At 42.9% G+C, this 26127-nt stretch overlaps 1 protein-coding gene across 1 annotated transcript in view; it reads left to right on the top strand.

Annotated features, from left to right (window-relative positions):
• Positions 1-25474, top strand: part of LOC124616371 (zinc finger protein 628-like) — a 35379-nt gene extending 9905 nt beyond the window's left edge. Inside the window, exons 2-8 of the mRNA XM_047144682.1 lie at positions 2260-2433; positions 6268-6467; positions 10041-10587; positions 11915-12048; positions 12100-12517; positions 16573-16959; positions 23264-25474. Of these exons, the coding sequence (XP_047000638.1) occupies positions 2260-2433; positions 6268-6467; positions 10041-10587; positions 11915-12048; positions 12100-12517; positions 16573-16959; positions 23264-23674 (2271 nt within the window). The 3' untranslated portion in view covers positions 23675-25474. The remainder of the gene's footprint in view (positions 1-2259; positions 2434-6267; positions 6468-10040; positions 10588-11914; positions 12049-12099; positions 12518-16572; positions 16960-23263) is intronic.
• Positions 25475-26127: the final 653 nt, after the last annotated feature.

Here is a 26127-nt window from a genome sequence, read left to right as displayed (position 1 = left end):
AAAATAGAGAGAAGTTAAGATGGTTGCTTTAATGGGTTTTTCGTTCTATATAGTCTCTCCCTCACTCGAGTGGAACACGCAGTACGTTAATAGAACCATGTGAAACAGCTGGGAAAGTCCTTCCTTGGCACTGAGAAAAATTTGGTAAATTTGTATTTTGTTCGTCTCATTTGCATGAACATATAATTTATTGCTATACGGGTTAACGGTTTCGAGCTGATTCGCCCATTCTAAAACCACACACCTCAAATAAAAAATTAAATATCTTACAGAAAATATTTACAGACAGTATGCATGACTGTTTTGCAGATGCTTCATGATTACAGACATACCTTGTTATTAACCGCAACTAGTTGCTCAATATGGTACCAATACGTACGAACTGCTTATCACACAAGGAAGTCAGACTGTGAGCAACAAATACGCTCGTTGATATGACAGGCTGTGTCTACTGTTTCACTTCAACGACACAAGCTAAATGACAAATATGATGTTTAGAAGTCACCAGACACCTCGGTAGGTGTCTCTCACATACATATGTGAATACGCATGTGGGTGCCTGTTAGTTTGCTATGGCGCTGCTGCACCGACTGTCATTTATTGATAATGTTTATATGTCATAGAAAATTCCTGTTTTACATTACAAGAAATGTTAGCATTTTTATAAAAACGTTACCTAACATCTGAATTAAACATGCAAATCCAGGAGTGGACGATTGCCGCGCCGTCTCGTAATAAACCCTGTGTTGTCATTGCAAGGTAAAACATTGTCAACCTATCCCTTGGAATAATAATACAATATCAAAGGTTATGACATGACACGCAGTAAGCCAATGCCAAACTTTAAAATTCCTTTTCTTCTTATACATTATTCACATACTGTGCTAATAAATTGAATAAAATAAGGTGAATGATATAAAAAGTTTTGTCTTTTCTATTTACATTATATATGTAACCTTCGGTAACCAATTCCAGTTATGCAAGGAATAAACAATACACAACATTACATTGACCACCACCGGGCACAAACACAATCCATGGTTCGAAGGCCGCAGTCAAAGCCAAAGGCTTATTTGTACATTGATAGTACACGCGTAAAATCGTAGGTAAAAGTATTAGGTAAAATTGACATTAATACATCATATTATGAGACTTGTATTACAGAACAAGCATTACAAATATCCTTCATAATATGAAATCTATGAAATGATGCAGTAAACAAGGAAAGTCTTTCGAAGACATTAAAGAATGCTCGTTTTCAGTAATATATTTTTCCTTCTGGTGAACATCAGGTTCGACTCTGCCTTCTAACATTAAAGATCATAAATGAAAATCACTTGGGGACTAACCCATAAAAACTGAATTCTGTTCCGTGCATTCAAAACTTTTTGTAATTCTTTTTCACATACTCTTAACGAAACGAGTATCAATAAAATATGTAGATGGGTTCTCAGCAGCTCTATACGCTAATGAATAACACTTTTATGCCGGAAATTTGTATTGATTATTATAATATCGATAGTAGAACAGTTTTTAAGGCTGATTTTATTATGTTGGGTACCAAGTATCTGAATGGCTTATTTTGCTCTGAAGATGGTTTACGTGTGTTCTAATATGAATATTCGTGGTTAGATTGTTGCAGAAATTTTTCGTCTCATTGGTACATCATTATATGTTTAGACATTGTTTTATACTTCAACTTCAATATTAAAACATCGTTAGCATCATTTGTGATTTCTTTGTCAAATATTTTCTCTTGTTTGACCGCTCCGAAATTGTCATTTGACGAAAACGGCACATAAATTACCAGGAAAACGTTGTCTTGTCAGTTTCCTACGTAGAAACTGCCACTGACATCCGGATGAAACCAATTTATTACTATGAGTTGTTGCCCAATTAACGTGAAAGTAGTCATGATTTCGGACTGCCTGTGTACTAAACTGGAACCTTTCAGCAAATGAAACTCAGCTGTGCTATAAGTGCGTTGGTAACTGTCAGCCTATTAGATATTATCGCTGTGTGTATGGTGAAGGTAAAACCATTAATATTGCCTAGAGTGGTGATTATGCTGTTACAAGTTTGCGAAAAATTAATTGGTGCTCTGGATACGGACAGATATTCGTACAATGTTGTCTACTGTGATGACCCAAACTCATGCCTGTCTCTTGCAGTTCTAAGAAGTGTAAACAGCTTGAATCTACCTATCACCGTATAACTGTCCATATATTGTCTCATGGAGAGCAAATATACTTGTTTCAGATGTCCTATGGCAAGATGCTGTTGGTAAGCTGGGATAAACACGAGACCGTGGTGCTGTCGCACCTGTTCCGCTACTTCTCTGGAGAGGCCTTCGTGGACGTGACGGTGTGGTGTCCCGGACGCCGCTTCAAGGCACATCGAGTCATACTGTCTGCCTGCAGTGCCTACCTAGAGGTGAGCCACCGTAACAAACTCGAAGAGGCTCTATTACGTGGACGTGCGTACAGTCACAGACAGCCCTTAAAACATTCGTCTCCGTATTGGGGTGACACCTGAGGACTGTAAAACGTCACTTCGTATTATACTTGTCAGCTCATAATTGTTTCCAGAGAACATGAAGGCCATATTCCGTACTGTACAGTTGATGGCGTCGCCACAACGTTTTATTCGGTAAAATCTAGAATCTAACAGGAAGCGGCAGTGATTCTTGGAGCGTCAAATCACTCAGGGAAGTTACAAAATTCAGATTTTGTTGAATAGGAAATTGTTCCCACGTTTTTGAACTTTAATAGCTTTTACACTCTGCTCATCACTGACAAATTGTTTGACACACGTAATGTACCGCTCAAATAACTCCTTAATGAACGTCGTTATCACGAAGGTAAGCTTTTTTAAATTGATAGCATATCTCGATCACACAAATCATCAACAGGTATTCCAATTTCTTCAAGACCGAATTAAATGATTACTGGCTGTGGGGCACATAATATTTCTTCAAATAACTTTGGTTATGTCCACATTTGTTTCATTTTGCCTTACTAGATGCATATAATTTTGTTTTATAAAATTGTCTGTTAGGACGTCACACTCATACAGTTGTACCATACAGACAGGTTGGAATCAATCGTTCTCAAGTCCCCTACGACTGCTTGTCAGACAGAGAAAATTAGTAAAACCGTAATTACGTAATTATGGTGCTCTGCGATACACAGCAGCTCGTCAGAGAACGGATCGATAGCATCATTTACTCTGTCGCTGTTCTTGAGATATAAAGATCAAGATCCCCGTCCCCGTCTGTAACATATGTCGTGGAATCGCCAGATACCATGAACGCAGAATTTCAAATTCGTGGACTTGCGTTTCTGCTGCTTCGCCACAATAACTTTACTAAATCACAGTACGCTTCATTTTGAATAGGAGAAGTGCACATTGAGGACTAATACACCCTCCAAACGTGAGTGGAGTAGTTACAGTTACTAGTTACTAGAAATACTCAATACACTCTCGAGTTACCACTAGCACCCATTTTGCAAATTTTAACTTCTACTAGAGCCAACACTGAATCGCACCAAGATTACTCCTCTGTCTACTGATTTCCCCCCCCCCCCCAACCCCCCCCACCCCGCGCCCACCCCCCACGTTACCCCCGTCCCCCACTAATATCAACGCTGATAATCGCAACAATGGTCCGTCTGGGTGAGGTACTTTCATAGTGGTACTAGAAGCAGCTCTCTTAATGGAAATGCTCTAGACGAACAAATAAATGACAGTGAGCAACCGACATGTTGATGTGAGTAACCCATCACATAGACACTTCCAGACAAGAAAGCTTGTCGCTCTTATACGGTAGCACTCGTCTCTGTCCTGGACAACCCTCATGTACTCGTGGCTACAGGCCACCTGATCCAAATGTCCCTTCTCTTCGCTATCTTTTGCACTTGCGTGGTGTCTCGAGAATGCCCATCTAGAAACACTGCTCTCTCGTGACGTGCCCATGGACTCAAGTCAAAGTATCGCCGCCAGGTTAGCCAAGCTATAGGGTGGCCGTAATTAAACTTTCACTGTTTGACCCAATATAGACAGAAAACTATTTGCCGTTTTGGTAATCAACAGGATAGGTCTGTGCGTTGCAGTACCTGCCGTTGGATGCCAATACTGGTAAGGCGACTTAGGGCTGAAATGAGAGGATCAGTGTGCATTACAGTTGCAGACAGTGAAATTGGGTCTGGACAAAGTCAGCAGGGCTTTACTCGAAAAGCTGTTTTATCAAAACAACAGCAATATTTCACTTGATACTTCCGGCCAAAAAAGATCGTGGTTGATGTATAGAATTTCTCCTAACGTTTCGTCTCCGAGTGAAGGAGATATCTTCAGAGCTAGAGCAGAGACTGCAACTAGGACTCAAAGGAACGCCGAATTTATGGGCAGTGTAGAGGACACCAAAGGAAATTACATGCGTCGGCTATAATATTACCTCTGGTAATGCCAATATTGTCGATTGAAAGTAAGAATGACGATTGATTGCATTCAGTACTCGATGATGGCATTAACAGAAATAATCCCATAGCCGACGACATTTGATGGCTCGTTGTGCTCTCTACACTGGCCATATACTGGGCGCTTCCTCGAGTCCTGGTTACAGTTGCCGCTTGACTTCTGAAGATGTCTCCTGCAGTCGGATAGGAAATGTTAGGAGAAAGTTATATTCATCGACCTAGGCTTATTAAGACGGAAGTTTCAAGCGAAGTTAGTACTGACCGTGAAAGCTCACGTTGCATGAACAGCAATATTGCTGTTGCGTTCCCGAGTTATGGAATACTAAGGGGTCCTCTTTCCGCACAGGGGTTGAGGAACATGATGCGGAAGTTCGGGTTAACGGGCGATTTGAAAATTGTTCCTAGGATAGGCCGTAGGCGAGCTCCACTACATATTGATTTATATGTTACTGTTGCCATGGCTGACAATGAAGGACGTAAAGCGCGATTTTCAAGCAGTGAAAGAGCTGTGTCATGATACCCGAAAATTCCATGGTCCGCGTTGTTTCGCGCACCAGCATACTAATCTCCAGTATTGTTCCAGGCTGTCGTGGATGTGCATGGTCGTCAGATTGAGAGGCGTTTGTAACCTGGAACGTAAATTTGGTACGCAATTAATAAATGTTACCCTCTTATGCGGAAATTAAAGTGTTCGAATGGTTTACCTTTTATTTCCCTTACGCATGTCGTTACAGATTGTTTCCTGAACTTTCGTTGTCCTAAGATCACTTGTTTCTCGTGAGGGCTCTCTCAAGTACAGAAGGTTTAATTGTAACCACCGTGAACGCAAATACGAAAGTATCAGATTTTCGATAAGGATGGAAGCACAAGTATTGTATTAAAACTCGTGAAAACGCCGTGCCTGGAATGCAGGTCTCCCGTTTGCTTGGAGGCGGGATAAGCGCTACACCACCGTGGCATTATGACTCAGATAGCTGCACGGACTTGCCTAGTCGAGTGCCTTCCATAACACTAACTTCAGTTCACCCCTGTAGCCCATTTTCCCTTTTTTTAATTGTCAGCACTGCCGAGGCTCTCCGCTACTGGAATAGTACAACAGCTCTGTACGTAATGGGGAAATCCTGTCCGTAGCTCAAGCGTAAGTGAGCTATTGACATGATGGAATTATATTTTTTTGGATACATTTGAGTCTCGCTTTATCCTCGATGAGGATAGAAGCTGAAGTAATGAATCAAAATTTGTGCCAAGGCCAGGATGTGAGTTGATAGGGAGAGCACTGGACAACGATATATGTCTGAACTGCAGTGCCACTGTGGTGTAGTGGTTATCCCAGCTGCCTAGTAAGCAGGGGACATGGTTCAAATCTCTATATTGGCATAAAATGTAATTCATTATTTCTGCTTCTATCCTGAACGAAAATAAAGTTGAGAGTCGTATGTCCCCATGAAAATATAATTCCATTATATCAAAGTATCAGATTTTGCTGCTTATTTACAGGGACAGCGTCTCACTGCAGATCAGTTGGCTGAGCGGAAGGCGAGTGTAGGTTCTAAATCACGTACACTATTACGTAACACGGTCCACAGAAAGGAGAGGCGGTGATTCGGGACACTCCTTGACCTTGTGGTCCAGCCGAAATATATAACGGTTCGACCCGTTTCGAATGATGCTGAACGACTGCCGCGGCCAGACAAGCGGTAGCTCGGGGCGGTGCGTGGCTGTGAGACTGTGAGGTAAGGTGTACTGAGGTGAGGTGAGATGAGGTGAGGTGAGGGCCGGCCGTGTGTTACAGCGCGTGCTGCTGGAGCAGCCGAGCTGCGGCGGCGAGACGGTGACGGTGGTGCTGCACGGCGTCGAGGCTGAGGACATGAGCCGGCTGCTGGAGCTCATGTACCGCGGCCGCACGCACGTGCCGGCCGGCGAGCTGCCGCGCTTCCTCGACACGGCGGCGGCGCTGGGCGTGCGCCTCTTGCAGTCGGCCGCGCTGCGCGTGTGCGCTGCCGCTGACGGCGGCGGCGGCGCCGCCGCCGACGCCGACGCCGAGGCGACGCCAAAGCCACCGGCCGACTCCAGCCCCGCCGCCCCGCAGACACCCCCTATCGGCGAGGCTACGCAGTCCGCGCCTCACAGCGACGACCTGCGCATGGTATGCTTTACTGGCCGCTGCCAGTCATTGCAAGTGCCATTGTGTACTCCCTCTCCTGCAGTGGGGTGCCAAATTATTAGAGAGCGTTTTTGTTTGGATGTTGGTATTCTGGTGGCTGTCTGTTCATTTGTCTGTAATTCACTGTTGATATTCAAGCCTACATTTTGTCGTCATTTGGAGACACTGAGAGGAGCTGAGGACGTTGCGTTGGGAAACTGAGCGCCTAGTGGAAAAATAGGAACATTTCCGGAATATTCCTCTGTTTGATCTCAACAGAGGAATCACAGCAGCGGAAGGAGCCATAAACATTGCCGACTTGTATATCGATAACGGCACTGGACAGGGCACGACAAGAAAACGGTTCCTCGTTTTAAGGAGGGTCGTTTTTACATTAATGACTCTCCATATTCAGATAGACTTTCAGGGTAGTGATGAAAATCGTTTAAACGCATTAATCTACAATGGCACACGTCAGTGTATGAAGAACTGGTACATGTGATTAACAGTGATCATCCCACCGTTGTGCAATATTTGCATGAAATGGTGAAGATTCAAAAATCGTGTGCATGGGTGCCGCGTGCAATAAGACAAAAAAACTAAAATCAGTTGGTGCCTACATGTGCATCTCTGCTTCGTCGGCATCAGTTGGCTCGGGAACAATACCCATCATTCCTCTACTGTATCGTGTGGTATTTTTATGCTAACATGAGGAAAAGAAAGCAATGGTTGGGTCCACGCAAAGTAGCAACTACCCGCACACGACCTGCGTGGATTCGCAACAGATAATGTGATGGGTCTGGTGGGAGAGCTACGGTTTGGTGTACTTCGAATTACTTGCCCAAGGTGTAAGCATCAACGTTGAAACTTGCTTTCCGGACTGCTGCGGAATCCCAAGCGTCGGCAGACTGTTGTTAATAATGGAGGAGAGTGTATCACAGATGACTAAAGTCTCTGTTATGCGTATCTACATCTACCTACATCTACATCCATACTCCGCAAGCCACCTGGCGGTGTGTGGCCGAGGGTACTTTGAGTACCTCTATCGGTTCTCCCTTCTATTCCAGTCTCGTATTGTTCGTGGAAAGAAAGATTGTCGGTATGCCTCTGTGTGGGCTCCATTCTCTCTGGTTTTATCCTCATGGTCTCTTCGCGAGATATAAGCGGGAAGGAGCAATATGCTGCTTGACTCCTCGATGAAGTCATGTTCTCGAAACTTCAACAAAAGCCCGTACCGAGCTACTGAGAGTCTCTCCTGCAACGTCTTCCACTGGAGTTTATCTATCATCTGCGTAACGCTTTCGCGATTGCTAAATGATCCTGTAACGAAGCGCGCTGCTCTCCGTTGGATCTTCTCTATCTCCTCAATCAACCTTATCTGGTACGGATCCCACACTGGTGAGCAATATTCAAGCAGTGGGCGATCATGTGTACTGTAACCTACTTCCTTTGTTTGCGTATTGCATTTGCTTATTACTCTTCCAATGAATATCAGTCTGGCATCTGCTTTACCGACGATCAACTTTATATGATCATTCCATTTTAAATCACTCCTAATGCGTACTCCCAGATAATTTATGGAATTAACTGCTTCCAGTTGCTGACCTGCTATATTGTAGCTAAATGATAAAGGATCTTTCTTTCTATGTAGTCGCAGAACATTACACTTGTCTACATTGAGATTCAATTGCCATTCCCAGCACCAGGCGTCAATTCGTTGCAGATCCTCCTGCATTTCAGTACAATTTTCCACTGTTACAACTACTCGATATACCACAGCATTATCCGCAAAAAGCGTCAATGAACTTCCGATTATATCCCCAAAGTGATTTATATATGAAGCGAATAGCAACGGTCCTACGACAGTCCCCTGCGGCACACTCTAAATCACGCTTACTTCGGAAGACTTCTCTCTGTTGTGTTCATTGTTAAGCTTCTGGAAAACGCTACGAACTTATCACCAATCTAATGCTACAGTCACTGAATGGACAAGATGTTTTTATTATGCAACTTTATTACCCGGTCTCTTTATGAAGTTAAATTATATCTATTAGTAATGTTACATTTCTGTGAACTTAACTAAACTATCTTAACGGAAAACAAAATATTTGAAATAACATTTTTTTTTTTTTTTTTTTTTTTTTTTTTTTTTTTTTTTAATTGGGCAAAGTGTTCAGGTTTTGGTGTGTCCTTCTTGAGCAGCGTAGTCTCTACCGTGTTGTGTTTCCAAAGCCTTAAGAGATTCAGCTTTCCTTACTGGGTAGAGGAATAACCACAACTTCGAAAGCAGACATTTTAATTACTCTGAACTGCCATCAAAACACATTAGAGTAAAAAGGAATTTTCTCGGCCTGGCAGAGTACTACCATGTTATTTACGATATGTGCAGTTATTTTTCAACATAGGCAGCTTCTCCAAAGATTTCCTAGGTAAAAGATAATGTCCTCAGATCTAAGCTGAAATATAGCGTAAACTTTGTTACCTCTCTCAGTAATCTATTCGTTGACCTCATCATACGAATCAGGTTCTTGAGCAATTTCTGACTTTTGTAATGTGTGTGTGTGAATTCTTATGGGACTTAACTGCTAAGGTCCTCAGTCCCTAAGCTTACACACTACTTAACCTAAATTAACCTAAGGACAAACACACACATCCATGCCCAGCGGAGGACTCTAACCTCCGCCGGGACCAGCCGCACAGTCCATGACTGCAGCGCCTGAGACCGTTCGGCTAATCCTGCGCGGCTGACTTTTATATTTCAGTGCCAGAAGGTACAGCGAGGTTATTTATTTTCTTGTTACGCTGTATCTTTTCCACTGATCTCGTTTTGTAACCACGTACCGTAATTATTTAGGGGTTTTAATGCCTTAGGTCACATTTGAATTTAATGGGTTCTATGAAGCAAGGTATCACACCCTGTACAGTAACACATTCACGTTCATATGCACAAGATACAGTACATACAAAAACTTATAAACAAAAAATTAATTTCTTTTCTGGGAGGATGAATGATACTGTCCCAGAAATAAATTAAGATAGTTACAGTCCCTAGAGGCGAACAAGTTTTTCATGCGGTTTTCCTCGGTTGTAAGATAGGTACCGGATGTGGCAAGCCGGTCGCATTTATTCGGAACTGGAAACCCTCTCTGTCCCAGCACCAGCACACCTGGTACTTCATCTGCTCGCTCTACTGCTTCGAATGGGTAATGATAACTGTAAAATTAGAGCGAAATGAAACATAAAAACCTGTAAGATTCTCATTACTATTGTTGTTGCTAAACTAGATTTACTAGTATTCAACTGATCTTCTGTACTTCACGATCGCAGGAGACAAATTACCCGTCTGAGAAAGTCATCAACGAGACTGCCGAACTTCTGACAGTGGGAGGCACACCGATTTGCTCGAGTGTCTCACCCGTTAGCCAGTCGCAAGAGTCGTCCATCGACGGTCACCAGGCTGATGACGTAGCAGCCGACGGTCCGGGCGCCAGCGCCATGCCGCCCCCGGCGCCGCCACCACTGCCGCCCGCACCGCTGCCACCGCCGCCACCACCTCTGCCCGTATCCTCTCTGCCACCGACTGCTGACGGCCTGCGCCTTTCGCCACCAGTACTTCCCGCTCCCCTTCCACAACAGCCCTCCACGGTGGACTGGTCCCACGTGCCGCCGCCTCCGCAGATGCATCTCCCGGGAGTGAGCTTCCCTCGCCTGCGGGAGCGCGCGGAGCCGACCTCTACGGAGCTGGGCCCACCCGTCCAGAGGCGGGGCGACTCGAACACAGGCTGCGACTCGGGCTACTCGACACCGGCCGGCGTCGCCAAACACGACGCGCCGGCTCCGATGGCCACCGCCCACGCCGACACTTCTCTCCAGGGTCACGCAGCGCCTGGCAGCAAGCCCCACGGCACGGATTGCCGCTACGACGCTAATACGTCCGCCTCCCAAGCAGAAAAGTTTACTGGATTGTGGGTTAAGTCGGATGACCAAGATGGTTCAATTCACCATTCGCCTCAGCCAAGAGTCCCTCCCTGGGATACGCAATCGTATTCGTTGCCCTTGCAACATCAGGTTAGAGCTAATATTCAACTACAGTTGCTTGTGGTACAATTTAGCGACCCCTGTACTGTCCTACGGTGAACCAGTTACCTTATTTGATAGTAAATAACCGCTAACTCACTAACAAACTTCGCCTATTTTATTTCATAATGTTCTCTCACCATCTATTATCAACCTGCTCTTGCTTCACCATTTAACCTACAACGCTCCTCTTTTGCAACTATTTCTTACTTACCTATATGTCACTAGCTGAAATAATGTACTGAGTGAAATGTTTGTCAATAACTCATTGCTTGTACTATTTTACGTGCTGTGGAAAACATATCTTTAGAAGATTGAGGAATTGCGTGTTAGATGGGTTGTTGGCTCGATTATGGGGTGAAGTGGGACAATCTTTGCTGATCCTTGGCATCGTTTTGTGGTATTTCGCTTTCCGACAACAGCAAGTTCATTTTGAAGTAGCTGAATTCGATTATATAAAAGTAAAAAGCGAAACAAAATATCAAAAAATATATGATCTTCATACTCTAAAAATACATGATACTCGCCAATGAACTTCATGCAAAGAACCAGAATAATGTATTTTAGCTCGAACGTCTACACAACAATTGCTTCTGTAAATCCAAGTTCGGAAAAGGAAGAGATTGTTATTACATCAATTAAAACGATCACCAACGACTAATTTAGCAAGCTGGGGATGAGTAAACATTAAACGCTGCAGCAGGAAACAAATATTTTAACATACAGCATATACAGAATTGCAGAGGAAGTTGTACCACGTTCCTTGATTCCTCATTTAACACTGCTTCTTGAAAGCATGTAAGTTGGGTTGCGTGGGATAGTTGTCATCTATCATCAGGCTTCTGCCAGCTGATGTTGTTCTGAATATTTGTAACGCTTCCCATGGATCAAACAGACATGTGACTATTTGTGGTGACCCACATTAGTTGCGCTCAGTATCGACAAATAACCGTTTTTGATAAGAGATTCACACACTTGAAAAATATTCAGTGAGGGCTCGCATAAGTGTTTTACAAGCAATACCGTTTGTAGACCAACTGAATTTCCCAATATGCTACCGATTAAAGGAAATCTGCTGTCTGCCTTAACTACGACTGAGCTATGACAATTATTATCAGAGACCAACTGAGTCACTTCTGTATGTAGAGACTGAATACAATGTTTAGTAAATGGTTTCTCAGTATATAGTGGTGTAAACTGAAAACGTTTCGTTGTGCAGGTTGATCCCAAAGATGGGAGCACTCCACTCAAAGAGCCGTCCAGTGGGGGATTCCCATCGTCGGATGCCCCCGACCACGAGCAGCAGCAGCGCGCCCGCTTCAGCCCCCCGGACGGCCGCCTCCGCTACGCTGCGCATGCACCACCCCCCGCCCCCTCCCCCGGGCCCGCCTCCGCCGCTGGCAGGGCGCAGCCGCCCTGGAGCCCCACGTCGGCAGCGCTGGTGAAGCAGCTGGAGGAGGTCTCCCTGACGCAACGACCTGCCGCCCAGGCCAGCAGCCCGCCGCGCGTCTTCACCGAGCTGCTGCCGCCGGAGACAGGCTCCCAGCCCAGCGACGGCGCCTCGTTCGCCGTGTCTTCCACAGACGAGCGGCAGGACAGCCAGCGTCCCGAACTCAAACACGAGCGCAGCACGAAGCCTGCCTACGGGGCAAGCGACGAACCACCACTTCAGACGCAGTCGCCGCTGCTTCCCCAAGATCAGCAGCGACAATTCTTTGAGGGAAACGCTCCAGATGATCCCCCAAAATTGAAATCAAAGGACGGAAAGGAAAATATTTGCGAGACATGCTGCAAGAAGTTCGCGACACGTTATTCGCTCAAGGTAGGTCGCAAATTCTATCTTACAAATACAAAACCATTTTCAATCTCTTTCAGTCAGGATAGGATGAGGGAAAATACAGATCTAATACTGGGTGGTTAAAATTAAAGCGCAGATACAGAGGTCCAGAGTGGGCTGTATCATCGTAGTATTGAAGCAAAATCTGGTAGATGTAACGTTTTGATGCGGAATCGATTTGAGGTGAAAAATAATTAGTTCCAATTTTGGCCACGAGGTGCAAATCTGGCGCTATGAATGCAACGAAGGCGTAGAGAAAAGTTTCCACGTGTAATGGATTAGCAACGGGATTTGCGCAGAAAAGGTAAAAAAAGTGATAATGGCTTAGATCGCACAAATTGTTCAGTATGAGCACTAGAGACGTGGATGAGATGCTACATCCGTTAAACGATCTGGTCAGTAGTTGCTCGCAGCAGTTCCTGTTAGCAACTTATTCCTGTATACTGGTCACCAGATCAGGTAGACTCCGAACGTTCATTTAGATACCCACCGGCCCAAAAGTCGCATTGATTCAGATCAGCTGACCTTGCAGCCATGTATCTGAAAAACTTCTTTAATAATAGGTTCATGGCAGGTCGCATTAAGCAGATATTCCACTGAGCGACCGACATAAGGTGTTGCCTCATCTTGCACGAAAACAGTGGTTTCCACACAGCTGCGCTCTCCCAAAGCAGGATTTACATGCTGTACATGGAGGTCTCTATAACGCGTACACGTGACGGTACACCTGACACGTCCTCTGGGAGTATTCTCTTCAAAGAAGAAAGGATCGAGAATATAAAAGTGCTTGTGCATCCACGCCGAACAGCCACACAGGGCAACTGCATTTCCTCTTAGTGCACAACACGAGGTTTAACAGTACCCGAATTTCGGCACTTTCGTGTGTTCAGTGCACTCTATAGTGCACAGTGTGCCTCGTCACTTCATAAAACACTGCTCGGCCAAATATCATCAACTTTAAACCATGCCAGAAACAGAAGAGCAACTTCAGAAGATTTCTGCAGACAATGAGGTCTCAGTTGCTGCACCGTCTGTAATGGTACCAGTGTAAAATAAACCGAAAAACCTTCAGTACTGTTGACCATGTGATTAACAAATATCGTGACACTGCACGAGCACTAGCACAACCCAGAGCACTCACAGGAACCTCGTGAGTGTCGTCCACTGGGACAGAACGCTTTTCTCTTCCAGATACCACACCAATCTCACGCGTGTTTTAGAATTTACTTATCATCTTTTTAAACCATTTGATGACGTTGGCCCTCTACACAGACCTTCCAGTCGGCGATAATCTCTCTCTGCGGTACTGTAATTTCTACCTTTTACGTAAAAAGAGTTTCACTAACAGGCATGGTCCCTTTTGTCAGTAGCCATGCTGTTCACTCGTTACAGCACCGGATTTGCAACTGGTGGCCACAATTGGAAGACTTTTAAGTTTAAATCTGTTCCGCATTAACGCTTTAGCATATTCACGAAGTTTCGCTGCGATGCTCCAATTACAGTCCGCAATGGTCCTCCGTGAGTAGGAGCACTTTAATGAGAAACACCCGGTATGTTCATCTATACCATATTACACAAATATACAAAATGTATCTCAAATAACAGTGGAAACAGACCTTGGTAAAAGTACAAGACAAGAGGAGGAAAATCATTCCAATAAGCGTGGGTCCTCAGTCCAGTTCTTTGCGAGATATTTCTGATTCCTTCGATAAGAGACGTCACTGACTTCAGCATCAAATATTGTCCCATTTATTTCACATATATTTCAAATATTAGCTTTTCCATGAAGTGTCCATCTCATTGGCCTCAAACTTCACGCATACTTACTTTATAAGAAATACGTTGGTACTCTAGCGCTTTATCTTTTGAGATGTACTCTATTATCATATCTGTCAAATGGGGTATTCTACGTGTGGCCTTACCGTTGGGTTGCTTTGCTGCAGTCGTCTGAGGTGTGAAGGCACAATTATTACAAATACCCCCAGATCATATTGTAAAGCTTGACCGAGCCATACAGTTCGCTGCTCCAGTTTGTTAATCGTATCAAAGTGAGTGCTGTACGCTTCAGGATCAGATGACGCCAGACAAAAAATTCTGGAGGATTGGGGTCAAGTGACGTTGGGGATCAATGTACGTTCCATGTTCGACGTATACTTCTGCTCTGTAATGGCACCACGTATGCCATCTTACTAGTGGAACAACCTTAAATAATCATTGAAGATCTCACCGCAAGAATTGAGCGTACACTCGACAATGAAGTTTCATTGGAGCAGTATGTGACCGAATGAGACGATGAGCTAGGAGTACTAAGTTCACATTAAAAGAGAAACGTTGCTGATGTAGTCCCATGAGCAGCTTGTAAGTTTACGTCAGATTCGAACCCAATCAAACAGAGACGTACTGTAAAAGTTCACGTTCGAGTACATTTGTACTAACTCGGACATTATTTCGTCCTGATCACACATTCGCACTTATCTCGTAAACTGATCGTTTGGAAACTCATGCTAGCAAGAACAGTTTCTCACCATTATCTTATAGTTTGACGCTTTTAGGTTTTCAGTGTTAATTATGATACACCCCGAATAGCACATATCTAATGAACGGACATGATCTGCGAACTATTGAAGAAATTTTTGACCAAGAAAGAAAGTAAAATGTCTGTATATCTAACGAAATTTTCTTTATGTACTGTTTCTGATAAAAATGAGACGCACACCATTAAACGCATATCCTTGTCAAAGAATTTAAGTTCCTCACACTTGATTCAATCTGAGTGGAATCAGGATGAAATTATTTGCAGTGTTTTCCTTTGTAGTTGGGATAACAGTAATAAGAGAATATTCTTACGATTAATGTCGTGTTGAAGGTGAACTCAAAATCTACAACTACGCGTGGCAAAGAGTAACTGTGATATTTTCTTTTCCTGTGAAGAGAGGAAATTAATAAATATTCATCCCTCGTATCGTACATTAACCTGTTTAACTTGTGTGCTGGATATATGATGGAGGCAGCAGAATTCCTGGACAGCCTTGCTACAGCATCGGTTCTCTGCGTTTAATAAACGGGAGCATTGCGTTTTTTCGATGATTTGCGCTTAGCAGAACGCTTCCGTTACACTTTCGTGTGATATGTACTGACTGACCTGTTTCGATCGCATTGGATGTCTACTCTAACATCTGCCTGATGATGGCTGCAAACACTTTATGGCAAATTAGGTACGGTACTTGTTACTGTAGCGTTTTTTGTGCTGTCTCCTTTACAGATATAACACATTTTCATAGATTTTTTCCATACTTGCCTCCTATTCAGCGTCCACGTTACTGATTTTCGATGTTAACCACCTTTTACAATTTTCCGTTCTTTTACCCCTAAGTATTTAAACGGTATGAGAGACTGAAGATGTTTACCATTAGGTTTGCAATCGTATTCTGAGGGATTCATTTTCTTTGTCATGGATTTAATATTCCATTTACGTATTTAAAGAGACCTCTCATTCAGCATAGCGAATAAAGATACTAGAGAAGTCCTTCAATTTCCAAAATTCATCCGACGAAGATTCCTTCAGGTAAACATCACACTTCAACAATAAATAACATTTTTTGATATCAGTATTCTCATTTTCACGGTTGATATCCAATCAACTTTCAAGTTCTTAGGTGCAGTATCTTGTCGTAAGATACGCAGATTTATAACAATATGAATATGTGTTGTGCCAGTGCTGCCCTACAGCCCTTAAGTATGTGAAGAAAGTAATTTAAGAACCTTCTTTGAAATTAATTGTTATTACGCAAAGTGAAATCCAGACAGGAAGATGGAACGTGAATGTGCTGAATTTCATTTTTGACTCCACAGTACGAACGATGCCATACAGGCTGGTGATGATAAGTGCGTCCTAAAGATGATAATGAATAAGGGCTAATTTCATCAGCAGTTCTTGGCGATCTTAAAATACCACTTTCTTTAAATGAAGTATATGATTTCTTTACTTGTTGCTGCGTGACTTTTTAGTACCCTGAACTGGAACTCTTGTCTGCCAACAGGTACACGAACGTACACATACGGGAGAAAAGCCGCATTTGTGTACCCAGTGCGGGAAGCGTTTCAGCCAGCGTCGAAATTACCGCTACCACCTGTCGCTGCACTCTGGCTCGAGAGAATTCGAGGCATCGTGTCCGGAGTGCGGCAAGGTGTTCAGCGACCGGGGCTACCTGAGCTCGCACATGAAGATCCACCGCGACCAGCGCGAGTACGCCTGCACCGAGTGCGGAAGACGATTCAACCAGCGCGTCGCCTACAATATGCACATGCGCACACACTCTGGCGAGCGGCCGCACCGTTGCAACGTCTGCGATAAGGCCTTCTCCCGCAAGGTGCTGCTCAGCCAGCACGTGCGCACCCACACGGGAGAGAAGCCCTTCGTCTGTCAGGTACCTGCTCTGCCACCTTCCTTTAATTCAGTAAGGTAGACTTCCTCTCTCTCTCTCTCTCTCTTTCTATCCATCTCTCTTTCGCTCTCTCTGCCTATCTATCTATCTCTCTATCCATCTGTTTCTTTCTGTGTGTGTCTCTCTCTCTCTCTCTCATTCACACACACACACACACACACACACACACACACACACACACACACACACATAGCCATAGACATACAAAACATTGCATATTGTCACGTGTCTAAGGTGTATAAAATGTAAACTATGTAAACCAGAAGATAAGAGACTGCATAGAAAAAGAAAATCAAGTTAATGTCATTCCATCCAAAAGTGATATGAAATCTACCGTCCTGTGTACAAAATAGTTCTATGAGAGACGCTCTGTGCAAAGTGACTAAGAGTGCGTTCAGTAGACAGAAATAGAAATAGACTAAAACATTAGGATAAGGCACGAAGCAATGCAAGTCCTTGGGAAAGTAGAATTGGCCTACTAACCGCGTGAGTTAATTCAAGTCAACGGTATCATGACGCAAAGGAAGGAGTAATATTGACAAAATTCTACAGGTGAACTTCAGCTTTATATGTGCTTACCAGCATATCACCTGACACATTCACACAGAAACACGGCAAGAATCAGCGAGAGACTATGCTGGCAGTACTGTCACTGCACGAGAGGCGGACGGGTCTGAGCTCGAAACAGTAAAGTCCAAGACTGCGTCCTGGTTTCCACTCAGAAATATAACGGACGATCAAAAAGTTTCCAGTTCAAGACGTTGCTGCAGCTTATACGGAACATAGTGCGACTCCGATGCGGGTTTATGAGCACCGACATGAAGGCATGTGATTAGTGTTGTATTCGCGCCTTTCCGACGTGCGTGTGGTAAATGCAAACGTGAACTACAACGACGTTATTACCAAACGCGTACAAACACGACCATCGTTCGGTCATTGTTTCCATGGTTGCCGACGGCCAAACAGCAGTAGACACGCATCGGAGAACGAAGAATGTGTATTGGGCAGCACTTTTGTCACAAACCACCAGAGACGGTAATGACGGGCCATGTTTTTTATTAATAGTGCACGTCACCATATCGCAAATGTCGGAATGCAGAAGTTACGGCAACTCATGTGAGAGACACTCGATACCCCGCCCTATAGTCATGATCTCTCCCCAGGCGATTATCACGCCTTCGTACCCTTAAAAAAAAGTCTTGAAGTGCCGAAGATTCCTCTCGGGCGAGGATGTGCACCAAATTGTTGTTGATTCTTCACGCACCAAGATGCGGTATTTTAGCAAACGGATGTCTTCAAGGTGGTCTTTCGTTGGAATGCTTGCTCACGGCTATTTTGCCTGATTGGCTTACCGATTCTGGACTGAGCAGTCTTGGAGCGGAGTCTTTTGATCGCTGCTTACGCAGAGTGATGAATCGTTAACGCAACCGCTTTGGCTTAGCGCGGCCGGCTGGCGAGGCCGGCTACTGTGCCCGCGCCGCGGGTGACAGGAAGTCGGCAGTAAATATATTACGGTTTGTCGCATATTTCTGACACTTAAAAAGTAAAAATAAATTACCTATATTAAGCAAGGAGCTGCTAAAACTGTCTCCCTTCGTTGTTCACGTATGTCTGGCACGAATTTAGGAAATTGCTCATTACCCGCCACAGTTGTCTCTGTGGAATGGCAGCAATTTCTTGATGAATGTTTATTCTGAGTCTCCCCCCCCTCCCCCCACCAAAGGATAAATATTGCAGGGAATTAAATCGGGTTAATGAGGAAGCCGTATCTTGTTAGTAGTAATTCTATCCTGGAACACACTATTAATTTCCTGTAATGAGAATTTAGCTGTTTGTGCTCTCGCAGATTCCTAGTCGCGAAGGCACATTCTGTCTCAGGTAACTCGTAAAAAAAAGATGGTTGAAGAAAAAGAAGAGGTCGCCAAATACTTTACACAAATCGCCCACTGTCAAGTGTCCCCGGGTAAAATATGGAGCTCATTATTCTCTCACAGCTAATAGCTCATCATACACCTACTTTTTTGACCATACTGAGGTGCGTCGTGTATTATGTAAAGGTTTTCAGACCAGCAATGAAGGTTATTTTCTTAATAAACGTCTCCACTTAGGTGGAACCATAATTCGTCCGAAAAGAAATTTAGACGAGGGTCAATTTCTCCTTAACGCACCCAATTCTACAGTGCAGTTTTTTTTTTTTTTTATTTCAGTAACATTCTAGTCGTTTGAACAAACCTGTAGAAAATTCCTATTTGCTGCCCAAGTCGTCGAACTGATTTTCTAGGAGACCTTCCCAGAGCATGCTCGACCCTATCCAGAGTTTCCTTTCAAGAACACTTCTCGTTTCACGAAATTTATCTATCGATCAATGAATCGTACTCTGTTTACTAACTTGAACATCAGAAAATCAGTATAGTTTTAGAATAATTGTATCTCGCCATTTCACTTCACACACACTGAATTGCGTCGCCTAACAAGGATTTGCACAATATTTCTACGCAAACAAAGGCCTCGCACCGGAGGGGAAATATTCTCCCCGCCAGTGTCGCTCGCTGTTGGATATCCTGTATCACAGCAGATCGCACTATGGTACATATAACCCTCATAAGACACACAACGATAATCTCGTCGGCGACTCCACAGCCCTAACCCGTTTTAAGCTGGATCCAGTACCATAAAATCTATCAGTTACAAGGCCAATGAGGTAGTGAATAAGAAGTAGCAGTTCCTGTAAACGTCTACTGCGCCCTCTGTAACATATAGCACCAGCAACATTTACAAGCACCAGAAAACTATAGGTTCTCCCTACAATGTTTCATGTTCTTCTAGACGCCTATGGGAGCAGAGTGGAATAATGACGTGCTGTTAACCAAAGGATTCCTGCAAAGTTGCATCTGTGATAAATCTTTTGAGATCTGTTCGCACAATCATTTCCACAAATAATGATAGGCGACTACCAAATTGTAGTCTATACAGGCAAGAGGGGAAGGCCAATGGTGTCCAAAACACAAGCGTCATGTATAAAGTTAAAAGGAAACATTGGCATAAGTGTAATAGGAAACAGGAACAGAATAGCAAAACTATCACTATGTACCTATGACCCAACATGAACCAACAGCTTATCACATAACGATAAATGATAGCAGACACAGTGAAATCTGAATAAATAACAGCTATAGGGGCAAAGAATAAAAATTTATATCAGAGCTGATTGGGCCACACTCAAATGATTGAGAATTTTAAAAGTGATTCGAGAAAAATCCTAGGTCAAGATCGCAAATTTTCTTTACTCATTACCGGTTTCGGCTCATTACCGAGCCATTTTTTAGATCTAAAAATTCAGAATACTGCATGTAGAAAGTGAACAATAAAAATAGATCCAATAGTTGAATTCCCATTATGCAGTACATAACAATCTAAAATGTTGTTGAGTTTGTGACATTCATTTCGCATCTTTGTGTTTGTTAGAGCTATGTCGCCAAGGTAAAATTAAAATCTTGTAGGCATAACTGGAAAATATTAAAACGTGACACAATAAAAAAGCAAAAATATATGGTGAGTAATATGAAGTACCATACCTAAAGTAAAAATCTTAGTTGGTTATATAAAATAACATTAATCACTAATCAAATGATATTATAGGGCCCATTTTGCCACTCATGTATACAAACGATCGACAGCAATGAGAGATGCATCGCCCAAGTGTGGATGAAAGCAAGATATCATTTCTAAAACTCATACCAGAAACAGTGGATTGTCTGTGAGACAGCCGTCAGCCAGCTGGCTGAGGTGTGATGGCCTCATGGCTACACGATAACTTTGCTGGATAGGCAGCGCTACCATCCATTAATTTAATACAGCCGTGGCTCTAATAAGATAAAGAATATAAATACAATTTAAGTTTTTTTAATAAATTTGTGTCATACAAACATGATAAATTATATTCAGATCAGTACATTTATAGTGAATAAACACTAAGTGTTATCTGAGCTTTAATTAATAAACAATAAGAAGTACTGAATGCGAGGAAATTACTACTGGAGACAGAAAGTTTTTTTAAATACAAGAAAGTAAACAATATTACTAACCAGGATACATAAATACTTTATATTGAATATTACGACGAAACAATATCGTAACCCGAGGTGTAGGTGATAAATGCAACAAGCTCGATCAATGGCTATGACAGCCAACTAGTATATATGTGGCTAACCAACAATAGTAGAATGGAACTATTAAGTGTTACAGAAGAGAGAATATAATCTCGAAAGACAAGAATTTTTCAACGTGATCTCATGCTTAGCTATTTGTTACACAATACGAATTTCTGACATGTACAATATATGTCAAAAGACGATAAGCCAATGACTGTTGCGTAGTATTCCAGTTTATTGTGTAAAATTTTGGTGAGGTTAACCACATTCGGAAACAGAAATCTAAAATTCATAAAATACGCACATAACACAAATGTAGCTTATGGTCTAGGTGTTTCATAAATTCGATACTCTGTTAGTTACTTCTAGAATTTATGCCTCATACAAAAGCAGTGACTAGTTGAAAGTTACATATTGTTATAACCACAGATACGGGTTTTACTACAAAATATTAAACGTGTCACAATTAAAATGCAAAAATACATATATATGGTGAGTAATATGAAGTACCATACCTAAAGTAAAAATCGTAGTTGGTTATATAAAATAACGTTAATCACTAATCACAAATATGTTATAATGTTAGAACTAAAACATTAGACTGCAAGAGAGGTCTTTAAAGCAGAAACTGGCAATCAGCAAAGAAAATGTGCGATCTTGAAGCAGGATTTTTGTGTACTCATGTTATAAATCAACATGTCGCTAATCTGCACCCACGAACAACGATCGAGAATTATTTGAGTTATAAAATGGTTGTATCTCGTCATAAATTGCATTAGTATCTTCTTTTTTAATTCTTGATTGTGGCAAGTTACGACAACTGCACGCATTTTCGTACCGTCCCTATTGTAAGTCTGATGGACAAGCGGCACTATGGCCGACTCAACAACAGTAAATAGGCCATAACGACAGACAATGGAGTTTTTATGTCTTAGGATTACTCTAATGAAAGTCTGGTGAAAACACCCTTAAAGTGCATTAAGTTTAAGGGCGTAGTCCTCTTTCAAAGCATGAAAAATAGATTATTTTCTTAATTTTTTTCTAGTAAAGTAGAAAGTAATGTTAAACCTCATGATACGGTTTTATCTGATATACTTTTATTGTTTACACCACTTTTTCGTTCTCGTCGGACGCTCCCTGCCACCACTGCACTACGTGTATGGATCCCTAGTTGCCGGAACATTGGTGATCTACGGAGATTCATGAAGTTCCCCTATTCCCCACTTGACAAAATAATTTAGTACAAGTAATTTTAACGTATTTTCTATCAGCGTACATAGGATACCTAAAAAACATTAAGCTCCAAGAAAATGGTGACGTTTTGGAAAAAGGTCATTTTGCTAGTCCAAGAAATCGAGACGAAAATGTACATCGAAAATAGACTTTTGAAGATATCGGAAAAAAGCTGCGTAGATGGCAGAAAATTGAAGAGCCTTAAGACAGACAAATCAGTAGTAACTGAAGTGGTCATTTCATCACAATTCCTTTCCATGTCTCCATTGTTCCTCACCATTAATATATTATTATTCATTTCCGAAGAAACATGAATCGTTGTATCTATACTAGTGCTTGACAGAAGATTAGATAGAGAAAAAAAGATCCGATCATGTGACTCAAACGAAGTGCTTATCAATTTCCAGACTGTCGCCGTAGCCCACTGCGTTAACGGGCTAATGAGATAGAACCACCATTTCTTGAAACCATTTCACAGGTGCATCGTATTACAACATCTTTCACTACATCTCAATATGTTCTGCAAAACTGCGAAAGTTGAACAACGTCGCTGACCCGTTAGGATTGGCTTGCTTTTAAGCTTGTATTTCGTCAGAAACACTTATTGGAAATAGAAACGTGTGCTGCAGTCTTAAGGCTTAGGCCTTAAGCTGGTTATGATAATTCAACAAAAGTGTGGCTGGTTGTAGGTATGTCCCCCTTATTGGTATACGTTACAGAAAAAAGTCAGAAGCACTATGCTTTCAGCAGGCCTCGGTCACGGGAGGTTCTGGAGGCCAAGGCCCCTGCACGGAACGTATGGGCGGGGAGGGGATAGCAGTGCCGTTTGGTCCGGTGTCGGACATGCCGTGACGCGATACACGCGCTACGCGCCCTGCCCTTGAATGCTGTGTGTTTCGCAGGTGTGCGGCAAGCGGTTCTCGGACCGCAGCAACATGGCGCTGCACGCGAGGTCGCACTCGGGCCTGCGGCCGTACCTCTGCGCGCACTGCGGCTGCAGTTTCTCCAAGAAGGACCACCTGCGCGCGCACGTCGCCTGCCACGTGGGCGCCGTCGCCGCCGACGAAGGCCAGCTCGCCCTGTCGGACGAGTCGTCGCCGCCGCCCGGCGCCCTCGGCCCGCCGCGCATCACCAGCGTTATCATCAGCACGGCGCCCTCCGTCGTCCCTGCCACCACCGTCACCTCCCTACCGCCACTCCAACCGCCACCCCTGCAGCCCCCACCGCCGCCGCCGCCGCTGGCGCCACCACCGCCTCTGCCGATCTCGCTACCACCACAAAACATCGGCGCATCACAGTTCGCCGTCACATAATCGTGCCCGAGCGACCGTACTTCTGTATGTGACGGCGGATGTCACCTATACCTCGAGAGAAATTTCGTCGAGAACTCTGTTCACTGCCCTCTCAGGCACACATTCACTAATGCGTAATACGGCGCTGGATCAATCGTTCACCTCGCAATGCTACGACTACGCTGGTAGCGAAAATCGACAAAACCGACTTGAAGACCAAAAAACGTTGAGCATTAAGATATAAAACCAAAAATATTAGTGTACTCAGGAGCGTACTTAGCCAACAACTGGTGTCATGGTAATCTGCTAGAAAAGAAAGTTCACCATTGCCATCTTCTTCTCCTGAGAACAACAGCAAAAGTATATTGTGAATGATTGTAAACTGTGTTAGTGCGGAGTGATTTGGAGATTTACAGGTACATATGGAAATATTAGGTAGCAAGGTGTTGAACTCTAAAGAAATAACATAGACTCTTCTTCGCATGCCTCAATAAATAGCTTTAACGTCTACGACAACCAACACCGTCCTATGACGTTAGAAAAAAACGAAAGCTAATTAGGAGCTCCGATCAACTGCCCCTTGTCGCAGTACGTGACCAATTACCGGCCGGCCGAAGTGGCCGCGCGGTTCTGGCGCTGCAGTCTGGAACCGCGAGACCGCTACGGTCGCAGGCTCGAATCCTGCCTCGGGCATGGATGTGTGTGATGTCCTTAGGTTAGTTAGGTTTAACTAGTTCTAAGTTCTGGGGGACTAATGACCTAAGCAGTTGAGTCCCATAGTGCTCAGAGCCATTTGAACCAATTACCGTCTAGTACTGAAATGCGAGCAGTACATCCACTGGTTAAGAGGTAAAACTTACGTGTCATTTAACGAAACGATAGGGACGGCGAAAATCAGATATAAATTCACAAACCCTCAGAGGAGTGAAACTTATAAAATAACTAGAAAGAGGGGGAAGAAAAACAAAAGGAATTATCAACACATGATGTATGGACACCAATCAGCACACACCGACTAAAGAACGCACTGGATTCAGCAGCAAGTATTGTAACCGAACAGTTCAGGACATATTCCTCACTTCACCACTACGTAACATTCTTCTTTATATATAAGACATTGCTATATTATCGTATGTTTCATATTCCTGTACTCGCGTATTTTCTTTTTCATCGATATTTGTAATGTCAATGAAACAGCGTAAACTTTCGCAATTCCCAGTATCTTCATCTGGGTCTGTGAAACAATATCTATAAAGTTGGCCACAGTGGAAATCGTACCATTCTTTGTTGGTGTTATAGCCACAGTAACAGTTCCTTGCTTATTTGAAAGTGTACGGTTATCAAGCAGAATTATTTGTCTCATTGCTTTGTCACACGTTCTTGATACTCGAATTTGAGGATACTGTCGTGTATAAGTTTCACTTGGTATCACATGAACTACTTAAATTAATTCATTATGTTTTGGGACGAGTGTATATGCTGAAAGTCTCATTTAATAGGAAAATCGTCTTCACATAAAGAGCTTAAAACATATCAACTTCTGCGAAGTTCTTCTGATGATTGTTATATTACGTTATAAACAACAACTCTGATCACATGAAGACTGAGAAGGGATCAATAAACTCCACATCATATAAGAAAAAATTAAAATAAGTTATTTTTATACAATTCGCGAAATACGGATCGTGTAATGTACCTGCAACGAAAAATGAACTTATTGTTGTGTCACTATTAGAATAGAAAACGATATATTATGTCCCATATGGTCGTTGTACATAGGCTTCGAAGAAAAAATCAAATAAAATTGTATTGAGTTTCCTACCTTTACGTTTTTCAGTTCATCTGCTTTTAAAAGTGCTATCTGGTGAATAAGACGATATAAATAACAACAGCTTCTAACACTTAATTTAACAATGACATAACCAATATCTTCAGTGGTATATGCTGCAACACCTCTCCTTTGCCCTTACATGTTGCTACAAGTTTTATTTATTTTCTTGCGTAACAGCGGGGTAAAAGAAAACTCGGAAACTTTTCTTCCTAAGGTACTGAAGTTCAATACAGGTAGGTAGTAGTTTGTTAAATTGTTATGTAAATAAACACAGAGAAAGGATTTAAATAGGGAAGAGTCCTTGTTTAAAAGTATTTGTGAGAAAAAATGTTTGATATTTTAATGTAGATCAAAAGGCGCATCACACATACTGTATCTCGAGATCAGCAATCCTCCTCCACTCCCACGCAGACACACAGGTTCTTACGGGAACTGGTTTCCGCAGGGAATGTCATCTTACAAACTGATGCTGGCAGTGCAACACTCACTATATAGTCATACATACTTTCTTGTTCTGGAATCTGTGGGACCTTTCTAACGAGAGAATCTAGCAGGAGGGTACCTTGAGTCTTTGCATCAACAAGACTATAGTTAATAGCCGCCTTTTGCAAATTGGTGTAGAAGGTATTGAGACCAAAAGAGT

The sequence above is a fragment of the Schistocerca americana genome, chromosome 5 (assembly GCF_021461395.2).
Source record: "Schistocerca americana isolate TAMUIC-IGC-003095 chromosome 5, iqSchAmer2.1, whole genome shotgun sequence".
Taxonomy (NCBI): Eukaryota; Metazoa; Arthropoda; class Insecta; order Orthoptera; family Acrididae; genus Schistocerca; species Schistocerca americana.
This window is presented reverse-complemented; position numbering and strand designations above follow the sequence as displayed.